Source organism: Cheilinus undulatus, linkage group 9 (genome assembly GCF_018320785.1).
Source record: "Cheilinus undulatus linkage group 9, ASM1832078v1, whole genome shotgun sequence".
In the NCBI taxonomy this organism is placed as follows: Eukaryota; Metazoa; Chordata; class Actinopteri; order Labriformes; family Labridae; genus Cheilinus; species Cheilinus undulatus.
In genome coordinates, this window is record NC_054873.1 from 33,084,769 (window position 1) to 33,100,620 (window position 15,852).

Sequence of the window (15,852 nt, forward strand, 5' to 3'; positions counted from 1 at the left end):
GAAATCGGCAGGGGGTTATGGAAAGGGTTCCGTATCTTTGTTTGTCTGTCTGAAAGGCGGATCTTCACCAAACTTTCAGGGAATATTGGGATAATGACAGGGAAGAATCGATTACATTTTGGTGATGATCCGTGCACCTGTTCGGTTTTTCTCGGACTTCGAATTTTGAACACCACAGTAATCAATTGGAGCGTGAGTTCCTCGGTGGCGCTGCTTAGGCGTGGGTCTGCCGCCTCAGACGGCCATTCTAGTTTCCTACTGATTTCTGCCACTCGTCCTTTCTGTAACTGCGGCTGGACCAACAGACTCACGCTGCATGTGACTTCACATGTAAGCCTTTACAGGCTGGCCCACCAAGTGAAGGTACGGGTGTCTGTGGAAACGCAAACTATTTTAAGGTTCAGCGTACCAAACCATAGCAACCCGTACTGAATCAAACCGGACCCCTTGATAGAAACAAGGCTAAAGTTTCTGTAGACCTCTGGGTTTATTTCTGCTGCCATCATGTGTTACATTAAAATGAGGATTAATGAGCCCGTCATTGAAGAAACCATGCAATCCCAAGTCATGACATTACTTCCACTGTGTTTCACAGATGAGGTTGTGTGTTTGGGCTCATGAGCAGATCCTTTCTTTCTACAGACTTTAGCCTTTCCATCACTTTGGCAAAGGTTCATCCTTGTCTAAGCAGTCCATAAAACTTTGTCCCAGAATGTTTTAGGCTTGTCTCTGTGCTGTTTGGTAAATTTCAGCCTGACCTTCCTGTTCTTCTTGCTAATGAGTGGTTTGGATCTTCTGCTGTAGCCTCTGTACTTTAGTTCATCAAGTCTTCTGTGGACAGTAGATGGTGAAACCTTCACTCCTGCCCTCTGGAGGTTGTGGCAGATATCACTAACAGTTGTTTTGGGGTCTTTCTTTACAGTTCTCACAATGTTTCTGTCATCTATGTCTGATGTTTTACATGGTCTACTTCAACGTCTGTTACTGAGTACACCAGTGGTTTCTTTCCTCTTCAGGACTTTCCAAATGGTTGTACTGGCTATGGCCAGTGCTTGTGAGATGGCTCTGATGGATTCCCCATCTTCTCTCAGTTTCAAAGTTGCCTGTTTTTCACTCATTTATCTGGACCTGATGTATCGTATGTTCTTTTATCCCCTCATCTGGTCTCACATAGCATCGTATGGATAACTCACTAATGTGCTTCTTCTAACAGGTAGTGGAATATTTAGATAACTAAATCTTTTTAAAATCATTTCAGGGCCCTTCATGATTTCAGGAATGAGCAGTATCTACTGATTAAAATGTCAGCTCTTTTTGTAGCAATAAGCTAGTCTTTTTAGAGGAAAATCTGACAAGTCAAACTCAGTAATACAGCAGTTCTTGCAAGAAAAAGGCTAAAGTTTAATCTCAGTATAAACCGCTTGTAATTTGAAAAGAAGGGACTTGAGCCTTTACATCTAAAATACCTCTATATCTATCCCTCAGAACTTGTGTGAACTGTGTTAAACTAATTTCAAGGTATAACATAAGAGTAGGAGCAGCAGTGATTGTCTCCAAACCCAAACGTGCTCACAGTGCTTCTACTGCACAGGACTTTCCTCAGTCAGGGACCAGAGGTCAACAGATTTGTCTCTGAACCAGCTGCAAAGACAAGTGTGTGTTTGTGCTCGTGTGTGTAAATGAGTCTGCTCCACATTAGTTCAGCATGTTTTCTGTCTTTGTTAAATATAAATGTGTATGTGCCTCTGCTTAAACATTAACACCTCTGTAAGCGATACTCAAGGCTGCACATCGTCTCCGCATCCACCTCCTGCAGCCCTCCTCAATCTGAACACTATTTGATTTCATTTGAATCTTCACAGCTGAGAGAATGAGAAATTTTTCACAGAGAAAATGTGTTTTTTTCTAGTTTGCAATTTGCATTAATTAGAAATCTCTATAGAATTTCTGGCGCTTATATCGAGCAATGTATGAAGAGTTCACTGTTTACTGAGAGGACAAGATGTTTGATCCCACCACCACCCGAATTATATTCTCTGCTTGTTGGGGTGGTATCATTTACAGTTAAATTAACTCTGGTATGCAGGGTACAAAGACATAATTCTCTGATTTATTGAAGAATCAGACACATACTTTCATTGTAATACCAAATCCAGTTGTTGACTTTTCCCTGGCCTACAGTTCCTGCTGCACTTGTTGCTGTGCAGGTCTGTGTAAGGTGTGATCAGGTTAAAATGCATCCACTGCATCAGTATTTACCAGGTACTGACTGTTGGAGCGCTATGGCCTTAGCAGCTACCTGCAGACACTATGATGAGATATATTTTCACTACAAAACAGTTAACATCCTAAAATATGTTTCTCTTAAAACCAGAACTATTGCAGAACTTAGACTTCAAACCTTTGGACTTAAGAGTGAGTACACCATGAAAGGGGGAGAGGATTTTACAGATTTTGGGAAATGTACGCTTCATAACTGAAGTCTATTCCCAAAAAGCAGAAATAATTAATTACATTTGCTCATTTTAACTGTAACTGAGTAACGTTTTTGTGTATTTTTATTTTTTGAGAAGTTTGTCAAATCAGTAATTGTACCTTTACTTGGGTTTAACTGAGAGGAGTATTGTACTTCACTATATTTTACAAGGCACCCATTACAGAGTAAAGGATTAAAAACTAGGGTTGCCAAACTATTTGATTTTTTTGATCATGATCCATCTTAGAATTTCTACAGTTGATTGCAATTCATTGCATTTTAAAATTTCAGTATTTTGCATTGATTACTGTTTTGATTTAATTTCAGAGTTTTGTAACCTCAAGGCAATTGACTTCCTGTTTGGATATGAACCTACTTTTATTTTGAAAAATAGAAGCTTAGACATATTGAAGATTATAACAGTAACTTAACTACAGAAAAAGTATCTTGTTATGTATTGAAAAGGACACAAGAGGACAGTGTTTGATGACACAGAGTGAAAGGGTACCTTGTTGTGTGATTGTGTACAATGGCTGCTAGCGGAGCAGTTAACGCTGCCTTAACCAGACCAGCACGTTTGTTAGAAATGTCCAGCATTTCTTCATTACAGTTAGCACTGAGAGCAACACTGAAATCCTTCTGTGACAGAAAACAATGTTGTCACTTTTCTGCCGACCTGCTACAGCATGAGTATGTGATAGTTACAGGGAAAGGGTTAGTTGTTGTGAGATAGAAGGCCCGCTGGTGCAGTCATTAGCTGGGACTGAGCCACAGCGGCGCTTTTGTCTGAACCATACAACGTGTCGAAATCCAAAAAAGCGCAGAGAGCTACACTGAAAGCTTTCCGTCACAGAAAAATGTTCTCGCTCTACTCTCAATCTGCTTCGGCATGGCTTTCCAATCATGGCGGTGGGCTTGTCCCCTACTGTTCGGCGTCAGCCGTTAGCTTGGATGTCGCTGTCGAACCGCAGCAGTTTACTCTGAAATGGGCCGCTGTTCTTGTTAAAACCAGAGCAGAGAGCCACACCAACAGCTTGTCTTGTGCAGAGAATATATATTTTTGCGCATTTCTTGTAGTGATGTCTTCCCTTCCTGTATTGATAGCACAGTATAAAGAGAGCATACATCCTCATCGCTAGGAATGTTCTGATACCATTTTTTCCTTCCTGATACGAATCCAATATCAAGGTGTGGGTATCGGCCGATATTGAGTACTGATCCAGTACCAGTGTGAACTTTCTGAACTGACTGTTCAGACTAGCAAATTATTTTAGACCTATATTTGACTCAGAACCTGGCTCAACAAATAGAATCATAATGTACAGAGTCTCTGTGACCCTAAAATTGTTTTCCTGCTGATTATTGAGTTTTGCTGCTAAATATTAAAATAACAATAATACAATACTATCTCTCTCTTTTTTAATACAAACTTTATTTCATTTTTCCAAATACAATATAAAACTTACAACTTGCATATTAACAATTGCTGTATACAGATATGTACTTAATGTATAAAATTGTATAAATCATCAAGTGCATTGAACTTTATCTCTCCTTTCTGCTATTTTGTGCAGCATCATGTGATTACAGAACAGCCTGCTATTGGCTGACAGACACCCACAGAGAAACAACATGGCAGTTAGCATTCTACTAGAGGTAATAAATGATTGGAATTCAATTAAAATGGATAAAAAGACGTTCAATATCAGGTTTACTGGTGTGGATTTAATCATTAAAGTCCCCAGAAGTCACACGAGTTCCAGGCATGCTGAAAATGCTGCCACAAGGGATTCAAAGGCATCAATAGCTTCAATTAGAAAGCACAACAGCTAGGGTAAAGAGGAAAACAAGTAAGAGGCAATGATTTATGGTTCAAAAGTTATTTAACTTTTGATAAACTGTGTCATTTCTTGTCTAGTCTGACAGCGTCGGTCTGGAAGGTGTTTTAACAATCACATTCAGAGAAAAACTGTCATGAAGACAACATTCTTTGATGCTGCAGCGGGTCCCTTGGTTCTTCATCACTGCGCTAAAAATGGAAAAGCCATGCCAGCGAAGAAGAATTGATTTCCAGTTTATAGCGCTAACATTTAGCTTGGCTAAACGAAGCAAAATATAAAGTTAAAACAAATGGTATCGGATCAGTGCATAAACTCGTGTACTCACCCATACCATACGTATTTCCGATACTGGTATCGGAAACGGAACAATCCTACTCGTCGCAGTTCTCTAACTGCAGCTCAGTTGTTGTGTGTCTGTGTGTTTAACCAATCAGAATTGGTAGAAGAAAGGCAGGAGGAGAGGGGGGATGACGCTGCTCAGGGCTTCATCACACACACAGGAGACAGAGACAGAGTACTGTGACTTTGTCTTGCCTTGATTAGGCATTATATGATGTAAAAAAAAACAATTCTACTTCCATCAATGGCACAATTTATATCAACAAATTGTCTCCAAAGGCTCAATTCAGGGACATGTTGAGCCAAGAAACAACGTTTTTTTTTTTTTTTTTTCAGAGGGCTGTAGTTTTGAAGTGGTTTATGTTAGATCCAAACAAAATATTCCAAGTAATGTTTCACATCCTGAGGTACAGTCCTTAACAAATTTATTAGACCATCCAGCATCATGAAGTGCTTTAATGCGGACTCTTTCATTTTCAGTGAGCTCTCCACGTTTTACCATTTTGAACAGGAATGAGGAATTTCAAACTGAATTCACCTTTTTAGAGCCAAATTCGAGCCAGCTCACTGGGCTTCTCTGAGAAGTCAGAAATTAATCAAGCATTACATTTAAGCACTAAAACTCATTTTTCTGTTCAGGAATGCAAGTAAATAACTATAATTTGACATATTAATCAAGAAATATTAATGTGCTTTACTATTTTTTCAGGGGTTTTTTGTAAATCAGTACATTTGAAAATTCATGAACAACAATGATAATTACATTTCAGCATTAAAAATATCATTTGGGTTAAAGAGCTTCTACATATTGGTGTATTAACCATTGCAGAAACATTAAAAATGATTTTGGTAATTACCAATGCTGTTAATTTAGGGCAGCTGTGGCATAAACCTTACTTTGGGTGGTGGTCTAATAAATTCATTAAGCACTGTATATGCACAGGTCTTATTCGTAGTCATCACTGTCATCCTGTCAGTGTAAAGACACCTTAGGTCAAATCTGGCTCATCTTACCCCAATCTCCCCTACTTTTACTTGAGCACAATATTACTGTATTCTCTCCAACCCTGCAACTAAGTCACTTTTGTTGTTAACACACATTTGGTAAGGAAATGGTACGGTCATTTTATGCATTGCTTTTATGTTATAATCGAAGTTATTTTCTCATGCTGTTGTCAACTTTTATTCTGAAAGCACACTGAGTCTGTGCTTGCATATGAAATGTGCTATTTATCAAAATTTGGCATATATATATATAAATAAGATAACTAAATACATTCATATACCTTTTTGCATTTTTCTGGACGCCTATATCATTTCTGAATGATTCACATCCCTTACCTACTGCACTTGAAGGAAAGGGTGAGAAAAGTTGAGTAAGTGGCAGTTACAGTGTTATGATGTAAATATTGTCTGCTTATAAAATAATGTGGGCTGTAAACTGAAAAACGTTTCTTGCCAAAGGGGTCAAAACATTGGGGTTATAAGCAGAATATTGGTTTAGTGATGACAGGTGTAGGTGGTCTCTTTCATACAATAGAAGCACTCTGTTGCACTAAAAATCAACAAGTGACCTCTTTGCACTCATTTCCCCAATTATTCCTTGTATTATAGTCTAGGTATGTGCGTATTTAGCATCTCCATGGTTTTACGCATACATCATGGCTTCGCGCACGATAACTCCTGCAGAGGCAGGCTGCATGTGATTGATTATTCAGCATTGGATTATGGCAAAATTAACATGACTCTTACGCATTGTGAAAGTGAAAATGACCAAGGGACAAGATGACATGAATAAATCTATGCGTGCCCCTGCTCCTCCCTGTTTGGCTGAGGAGAAAATTGCAAATCCATCTTAAAGGACAGGCGGCAAGCTTATTTTCACTCTGTGGCCTGGCCTCTGTCTGACACTAAAGGACATCACAAACACCATTTTAACCTCCTCATAATGGAGCAGCAGGGTGTTCTGCGCCCAACATTGATTTGTCTTTTTGGAGCCTCGGTGACGTAGTAGGTTATAAAGCAGAGCGTAATTAATGTCATTTATCACTGGTTTGATTTTGTCACTGCCTTCACATACAGGCCCCACGTACGCGAGCCACTGACCAATGGGAGGGCTGGAACCTTTGCCACCGAGTACAGGCACGTGGCTTACACCTGCAGGCTGCACCGTGTGAGAGGGAGAGTTTGCGCTCATATGTGAATGTGACACACTTTCTAGTACAAGTAAAAATAAACTCAAACACATCTTAGAGAAACTATTTGTTTGCTTCAGTTGTCCAGTTTGATTTCTGCTGCTGCTTATTCTTTTTCATTTGGATATTGGAGGATATAATGTTCTCGATTTAAATTTAGCCTATTTGTTTAAAAAAAAAATCAGGCTGGCTCTAATCAGCCTCTCTTGTTTGCAATTTTCCACTCCCACAGAGAGCACCAGGTGAAATTAAACTCGTTATTTCTCGTTCTGCCTCGCTGAATTTGGCATCAGTGTTCAATTACAATAGAAGATCTTCCATAATTGGCATAATGAGGCGCAAAAGGCGCACACAATAGCGCGCACAATGTGGTGTTGTGCTCCCCATTTCGCAGGAGATGGGCTTTTTGATTGTGCTGTGTGCGCCATGAAAAACACAGTCGGGGATACAACTAGTCTACAACCCCAGGTTTTATTTAGATTGATCTCAATCGGGCAATAAGAATTTTGACCCGTCTCATTGTGTTGCTGACTTTCCCCAGGCCGTATTTCAAAGTGTCTATACCCTTTGAGAGGAGTGAATTGCACCCCTCCTGCCTCCCTCCCTCCTTCTCTGTCTCTCTCTCCCTCTGGGCTATTGGGTAAAGGCAGAGTATGCAAAAGAAACAATGCAATGCATGAAACGTAATATTAATCTCCCTGTCCTGAATGCGGACAAAGCGCTGTGGAAGGTGCACGTCTATAATGGTTATTGAGTGCTCACCCAGCTGCGCAATTTTTCCCCCGTGTGCCCAACCAAGTCGGGAAAAGGTCATGAAGGGCTTTGAATAGAAAAGAAGCTCCCTAGTTTGCTCAATTACCGCCGACACTAACACATACACCCCTCACACCCCTTACGCACACATCTGAGCAGCAATGCGCAACCCCAACTGAAGAACCAAACAACTGCAAAGGAGTATAATATAAATAGATTCATCTTTATTTATAAAAGTTGTTTTACACAAAATATATCTGTTAAAATCGAATATTTACACTTTAGGCTAAGGGAAACGGAGAACAAGTGCATACATTAATTAAGGTCTCCTTGCCACCTATTTAAAAAGAACAAAACAACTACAATCTGTCACAGGAAGTAGCCTTGATATTGCTGTCCAGTCACTCAACTCATACATGCAGACTCACTGCCTCTTTGACAGCTGCTTCTAAAAACACTGTTAGGAAAAAGTGGCAGTGGCATTGTTTGTTTGACTCAATGTACAAAAATAAGTCTTCATGATAAAACAACTCGTTGTATGGTACATTTTTTTGATGACAGGGGAAACTTTTACAACAAAAAAGTCTCTTGACGCATCATCTTTGTGGTGTCTTCCATCAGACTGGCAGTTGAGGAGGCAGCCCTGCTCTGATGAAACTCTCATCATACAAGTCCTCTGCAGAGTCTGCTGCTGTGTCACGTATTAATTGCACTTATTCAACAAAAACATCACCAGTTCTTTACGTCCACGCCTCAACGTGGCCCTGTTCCATGCAACAAGAGGCTCCCTCTCTCTTACGCACTCTCTCTCTCTCTCTTTCTCACTATTGCTTTGCTCCTGCAGAAGCAGCCCGGGTGAGTGAGGGAGGGAGGCAACAGATCACTTCCAAGCACGGAGGGCAACACTGATCTGACGCCATCAGCAAGTCTTTGTCAGCATTTCTGAGAGACGCAGCTGCTTTTACGCACAGACGCTGCTGTGTGGTTTGGATGCTGTGCGCCTCAGTACCTGTCGAACCAGGTTGTAAAGTCCAACAGCTCCTGTTCTTCGGAGCTTAGAGGCTCATAACCACCTTCATCTGATGAGTAGGTGGAGTGAGGGGACTCCGGGTCGGCGGAGTAGCTGTTGGAAAGTGTCGGGGATGGCAACCCACACTGGAAAGCAGCCGACACTGCGTCATGCTCGTCTAAAAGTTGCTGTAAAGCCCTGATGTACTCCACCGCAGACCTCAGGGTCTCCACTTTGCTCATCTTCTTGTTGGCAGCGCCGTTTGGCACATGCTGACGCAGCGTCTGGAAACCCATGTTAACTTGTTTGACCCGGTTTCGCTCTCTTTCGTTCCGCCGAGCCACGGCCACGGGCTGCTGCTGGGGGATGGAGTAGCCGAGGCCGTTGAAGCTCAGGCGTCGCTTGCAGCGCAGGAGCTCCGGCGAGCTGGAGCGCTGTCTCTTCAGCACCTTGGTTTTGCTCTGGAAGCCTGCTGCCGTGGTGGTGTTGGGGTGCGCGGCGGGGACGGTGCAGTCCTGAGCCGGCGCGTGCAGGGTGATGCTGGCGCGTCTTTCATTAAGTCCAAAGGTGAATGCAGTCTGCGTGGTGGTGATGGTTGTAGTTTCCATCTCGCTGACAGATGTTCAGGAGTGATGGATGCAGAGGATGAGGGCAGCCTCTTTCAGTAGGAGGAGAAGAAGAAGAGCAGGAGGCGTTGGCAGTGCACAGCTCTCGTGTCCTTCGCGTGGGGACCGTGTGGCTAACTCTAGTCCAAGTCTCTCTTGACTGCTTACTCCACGAGCCGATCTGACCCAAACTTTGGCAGCACTCCTCTTTTTCAACACGCGCCCCAACACACACCCCACCCACCCCTTTTTTGGGAGACGCACGCTTCGTCGCGAGGCCCCGCCCCCGCTGTGTGATTCTTCTGCACGCCGACTCCCCCGGGCCAGGCGCGTGGCTCCGGGAGCTCAATAAACAATCCCGAGCTTTCACTGCGCCGGGAGCACGCGCTGGGCTCATTTACATTCCAATGTCTCTAACTTGAAGGCCCATTGGTCGATTCAAACGGCCTGCAACCGTGAGCAAAGAAAGAAAGGAGAAAAAAAGACAGCGAAAGAAGAAAAAGAAGAGAGAATGAAAAAGTGAATGGTTTGCTTCTTTGAAATGCCTTTTGAATTTGACAATGTACCCCTGGCAAGTCTTCAAATTATCAGTCTTACCCCCTCGGCAATCTTTCTCCTCCGGCTCTTTACAATCACAAATACCAAGGACGCTCTCTGCTGTATCCAGGCTACAGCTTTACAGAGCCAAATAAACCGCAAGCGTGTCTCTCAGCACAATAATTGCCAATTATGAGGCTCGCGCGAAATAATTTAAAAGTAAACATTATGTTTATGGCAAGCACAAAGAGATCTGACGGTCCAGTTGAACTCAACAAGTCATTGCGATAATATCTTCTAAAATTCGGCATAAATGTTTTGTACCTGCTTGCAGCTTCTCCAGATTTTACACTATTTACGCACAACGCTGCCTGGTCATAACCTGAGCCGACAGAAAGTGCACGACTGCAGCGTTTCAGCACCACTTCTGACTGGACAGTTAAACACATCAGCATTACCGTCCTCTACTTTGAAGTGTGTCTAATTTAAGAGCTTTTTTTCATTCAGTTGTATTTATCATCGTCAAAATATTCCGAATCATATTTTCTGATGGTGGAAAACTCTCCTCACCAAATATTTAAAGAGGAGTGAAAAGCAGTGAGTGAGGAAGCGTTCAATGGTCCCTCAGTTACAATGGCACTCTTGCGGCCTCTCGTGGCCACAATTTGTAACTACATCCTGCACATTCTTTCTACAGTCTATGGTTGAGAGGCAGAGGGGGACTCCCGGACACAAGGTTTGACTGGAACCTCTCGGGGCTGATGTGTGAACTTTGTTTACATTACCGGGACAAAACAAAGATCACACCTCTTGGTTTTATTCAGTGTAATATGTAGCACGCTAAAGCTGTCGTATTCTCCGTGTATCATAGCTAGCCTGCCATAGGCTGAACATCTTTACCCCTCTAATTGCAGTTAGTTTTATCCACAAGTTGATGCACGCGCTCCACTCACGGCGGCGGACACTCATGGACTCAGGCACGCGACATGACTCAAGTTTGTAGAAACCAAAGAGCTTCAAGTTTCTCATAGTTCATCGTAAAAATATGAAGTATAGCGAGTTTTACATCATTGCACACCTGCTATTGACACCCACCCTCCTTCATTCAGCTGGTTAAGCCCCTCTTCTCTGCTAGCTAAAGTTACAACTTGTTAACTGCAGAGGTCGAAAAAGTACACGACTATTACTCAAGTAAAAGTACACTTACTCTTGTTAAAATTTACTAAAGTAGCCTACTGTTCTATAAATGTTCTGTATTCAATTTCATGTGTACTCTGAGCACTGAGTATAGGCTAGATACTGAGGAGATGTAGGCAACTTTAAAATACTGTATGATCTTTCCTTATTGTCATTAACAAGAGAACAGATCTCCATCCACAATGTTAGGGTAAAGTCACACTTCTGAATTAAAGTTAAACACATCAAAATTGACATTGTTAATAACAGTTAAATTTAACGCTTTAAAAGCGTCCAAGTTGGTCTTACATACTTAAACTACTTAAACGTCCTCCCTGGACGTTACAATGTTACAATGTCATTTAGCAGACGCTTTTCTCCAAAGCGACGTACATTGGACGTGGAGGGAAGAGAAAAATTGACAAATGAATGCAACGCAGGATAGTTGGAATGGTGGATAAACATCCTCAGTCAACTTCCACACAAATTCAGACTGTCCTGCAGACTCAGGGAGCAAAAGTGTCAGCCCGGACCATACGTGGTCATCTGAATGAGATGAAGCGCTATGGCAGGAGACTGAGGAGAACCCCCCTGTTGACAAAGAGACATTAAAAAAAAGCCAGACTGGAGTTTGCAAAAATGTACCTGAGTAAGCCTCAATCCTTCTGGGAGAACATTTTGTGGACAGATGAGACTAAGGTAGAGCTTTTTGGAAAAGCACATCACTCCACTGTTTACAGAAAACAGAATGAGGCCTACAAAGAAAAGAATACAGTACCTACAGTCAAACAAGCTGGAGGTTCAAGGATGTTTTGGGGTTATTTTGCTGCCTCTGGCACTGGGTGCCTTGACTGTGTGCAAGGAATCATGAAATCTGGAGACTATCAAAAGATTTTGGGCCGCAATGTAGGGCCTAGTGTCAGAAAGCTGGGTCTGCGTCAGAGGTCATGGGTTTCCAGCAAGACAATGACCCCAAAGATACCTCAAAAAGCACCAAGAAATGGTTGGAGACAAAGCCCTGGAGAGTTCTGAAGTGGCCAGCAATGAGTCCGGATCTAAATCCCATTGAACACCTCTGAAGAGATCTCAAAATTGATGTTCTAAGAAGCACCCTTCAAATCTGAGAGACCTGGAGCAGTTTGCAAAAGAAAAGTGGTCCAAAGTTCCTGTTGAGAGGTGTAAGAAACTTGTTGATGGTTATAGGAAATGACTGGTTTCAGTTATTTTTTCACAAAGGGTGTGCAACCAAATATTAAGTTGAGGGTGCCAACAATTTTGTCCAGCCAATTTTTTGAGTTTTGTGTAAAATTATGTTAATTTTGGCTTTTTTCTTCTGCTTTTTTGTGTTGTTTCAATGCACATAAAGGACATAAAAATGTTTATACCAAAAACATTTGTAATTGCAACAATTTCTAGGAGAAATTGTGAATTTTCTGGAAAAATTCCAGGGGTACTTTTGTCCATGACTGTGTATAAATTATCGATGAGACAAAAAGTCAACCTTACGACATTAAAGACACAATAATGATGAAATAAGTGATAATTATAAGATAGTAAGTCATTATTATGAGATCAAAAATTCCTAATCATGAGATAAATCAAAATTATGAGATACAATAGTCATAATGGGAGATTAAAAGGCTTAATTATCAGATAGCAAGCAATAATTGTGAGATTAAAAAAATCAAAATTATGAGATAAATAAAAGTTATCAGATGAAAGGTCAAAATTAAAAGATAAATAAAAAGAAATGAGAAAGAAAGTCACACTTATGAGAGTACAAAGATAAAATTTTGATAAAATAAGTAATAGTTATCAGATAGTAAGTCATTATTCTGATATCAAAAACACATAATTATGAGATAAATCAGAATAATGAGATAAAATAGTCATATTGTGAGACTAAAAAGACAAAACTGTGGGACAGTAAGTCATAATTCTGAGATAAAGAAAAAATTTTGAGATAAAAGTCAAAATTATTGGATAAAACAACATAAATATGAAATACAATCTTATAATTTTGTCCAATAATTTTGATTATGTATCTCATAATTTTGCTTGGGATTTTTTTTTCTTTTTTCTTTTTTTGTTTTTAGAATTTTCAGATTTTCCAAAATTTTTTTTTTTTTAAGTTGAATGAAATGGGCTTCAATACAAACAGCACCAGCTGTAGGCTAGAGGTTGTAAATGCAGGAGAGGTTGCTGAGCTTGATTAATAAATCTGACAGGTTATCATTAGCCTATCACCAACACATGCTTTACCAGAAGTAAAATTTCCCCTTTTGCAAAGAAGCTCGTCACAGAATAAAAAATGTAAACTTCTTGTTTATTATATTTTGTAATATAAATGTGAATCTGAAAAGTCAGTGACTTTTCTGCACACAATTCAGCACCTCAAAACTGATGTTTACTACATTTTTAAAAATCATGCTGTTTCCTGTGTTGTTTGACCTTAATGGAAGGTGCATGTGATGTGATGTCATCAGGCAGGTAAAGATCCTGATCTGTTGGAGGCAGGTAAACATGAAAGCCTATGATAACACGATGATTTTTACAAATCACTTTTTTAACTAGTTTTTTTTTTTTTTTTTTTTTTTTTTGTATTTAGCTATAACTTGTCAGGCCGCTGTGTCAGATGCAGTCAGTTTTACTAACAGCTTTATTTAAATTGACTTTATGGAGCTGATTTGATGAGTAAACGTTACAAAAAAAGGAATAAAAGGGAATTAGAATATAAAGAATTTAGTATTATTTAACCAAGGTTGTCTACAAACTTTAGCCTGACAACCTCCCCACCCCCCACAAGGAATAGTAAAAAGTGTGAGAATGTCTGTAGGTCATTAAATAGTCAATCATACTTCTCCACAGCCAAGTAGTTAAGGATTTTTTAAACAATGCTAGTAATGCTGGTAAATCCTGAATGTACAGTACATACATGGGATTCCCCTTGTATGTGTCAAACACAGCTCAGACAGGTCTTTAACTCCTGGATTAGCCAGATGATCAAAAAACTTGAGACTTCATTTCAGTCTGTTTGACTCATAGCCAGTTAAAAGTTCCTCACAGGGTCTTTAAAACATTTTAATCAAACTCTTTATGAGATGTCGGAGTTGGGCTTTTCAATGTAGAGCTATAAAGTTAATGTATTCTCAACCTTTTTGGCTCATCATGATGATGGGTAGACTGGTAGTCATCACATTCAAATTTCCTTCTTCTCTCTGAAGTCTACTTAACCTCCCACTTTTTTAACAGCAGAGGGCGCTCTGTGATAAAAATCCTCTGATAAACTCAGCATTCAGCTAATACTCCTGGTGAGTAACACAAACTGTATGCTACAGTTTTCGGACTAAGTCTGTGGCAATCATATGAAAACAAAGCCAAAGCATATGACTCATGGAGGAATTTTGAGTATGTATGAAGGATTACTTTTATTTTCAGTTGGATTATGTTTTTATTTTCAGTTGCTGCAGCTTACAGTGCAGTTAGTATAGGTCTTAGAGCAAAATTAACTTCCTGACATAACTGCATATCAGATATTACAGTGCAGTCTGGGGCATTTTAGAGGAAAAATACCAGAGTAGGAAATTTGTGCCAGTTGAGGATAAGGGGAATTTTAGCATGGCAATAAATACAGTTCCATTCAGAAGATCTCAATAAAATGTCTTCAGTAAATAAGAGAGTATTTAGATGGTCAAATAGATCAAGATTAGAGTCATCTGAAGTGCCAGTATCCTGCTGATGTCAAAGAAAATAACAGTCTCTATATCTTTTGTGTACATGTACATAACACCCAATCAAACAGTCATAAAACATCTTAATTTAGATCAAATGATGGTCACACCTCTTTGTATAAACATAAACGCTCACACGGAAGTGCACAACAAAACTAATTTAGTGACAGCATGCCAAAGTCTCCCACACAGGTGAGGGTGTGGTTGTTTATGAGGACAGGTGGCAGGATCTTAAACTCACTGAAAGTCTAATGCCACAACAGCTGTGATTTTTGGATCTTTTTCTATTGAATATAATAACATCAGGTCAGCAAAGCCTCTTACATAAGATCATGTATGTGTCTATGGAAGTGTGGCAGAGGTAAAGAGAGAGCGAGAGATAAGCAGGGAGAAAATGTAGAAGGGGAATCCAGAATATTCCAAGAAAAGCCCCTTCAAAAAAATCCAAAGTTGAATTGTATTGTTTTGTCCCTCTAAGGTCTTAAAATCATTCATGTGCTTTTGCAGGCAAGCTAATGGACTTGTGTATCTTGTGTCTTGAATTTATCTGCGAAACAGGATATGAATCTTCCATGTGGCTTTTTAATGACCATGCTACATCCCTCCTCTGTGATGGAGACAGTGTTGTCTGCTAGAGAACATCTGACGAGTGAAGCAGTGCTTCCAATGAGCACAAAAGAGGAAGTGCTCCATGACAGAGTGAATCACTTCCTCTTTCCTCACACATGTAAACTGGGGAGAGATACATGCTAACATACAATTGCAGATTTTTGCATTGGTGTAATGATGTCACTGTCTGTGGGTATAAAATGATAATACCACAGACTCCCCCTCGACTCCAGCTGAGAGTAGTATTGTTATTTTAGTTGAGCATGCACATAAATCCAGCAGAGAGAACCTGACCTTTAGTACTGTCATTAATGTGGGGGAAAGGTTGGAAAAGAGAGGGAAGGGGGAGAAAAAATAACGTGGTATAGTTATGTTTTCCTCTGCAGAGAAGTTCAACAGTATTGGTGGCTGAAAGAGGATGTGTCCCTCTCCTGCAGTGTTTTTTTTTAATCTACCAGATTATTTTTTATGTCACAAAGGCGAGGGCATCCCCACAACACTTTCACTCAGTGGTTAAAAATACTCTGTCATTTAAAACCAAACAGCTGCAGGATTCTGACTCTAAAATCCCCCACTAACAC

The 15,852-nt window shown here is 40.4% G+C and overlaps 2 protein-coding genes across 7 annotated transcripts in view; both read right to left on the reverse strand.

The window, feature by feature from the left end:
* phrf1 (PHD and ring finger domains 1) overlaps positions 1-15,852 on the reverse strand; it is a 53,594-nt gene that overhangs the window by 11,047 nt on the left and 26,695 nt on the right. For 3 of the 6 annotated variants that reach the window (XR_005992304.1, XR_005992301.1, XR_005992303.1), the window contains exon 21: positions 9,637-9,665. The exons of 1 other annotated variant lie outside the window; for it this stretch is intronic. The gene's annotated coding sequence lies outside the window, so the exon portion shown is untranslated. Of the gene's footprint in view, positions 1-9,614; positions 9,666-15,852 lie in introns of those variants that run through there. 2 more of the 6 variants (XR_005992305.1, XR_005992306.1) reach the window with 2 other exon arrangements.
* Positions 8,311-9,383, reverse strand: ascl1b (achaete-scute family bHLH transcription factor 1b). Its single transcript, XM_041794563.1, has one exon. It carries the CDS (start codon positions 9,219-9,221, stop codon positions 8,607-8,609), a length of 615 nt encoding a protein of 204 aa, XP_041650497.1. The 5' UTR covers positions 9,222-9,383; the 3' UTR covers positions 8,311-8,606.

What these genes read in the sequence shown, in the direction of transcription:
- ascl1b (XM_041794563.1), bottom strand. Translation starts at nt 9,221, where the DNA reads ATGGAAACTACAACCATCACCACCACGCAGACTGCATTCACCTTTGGA.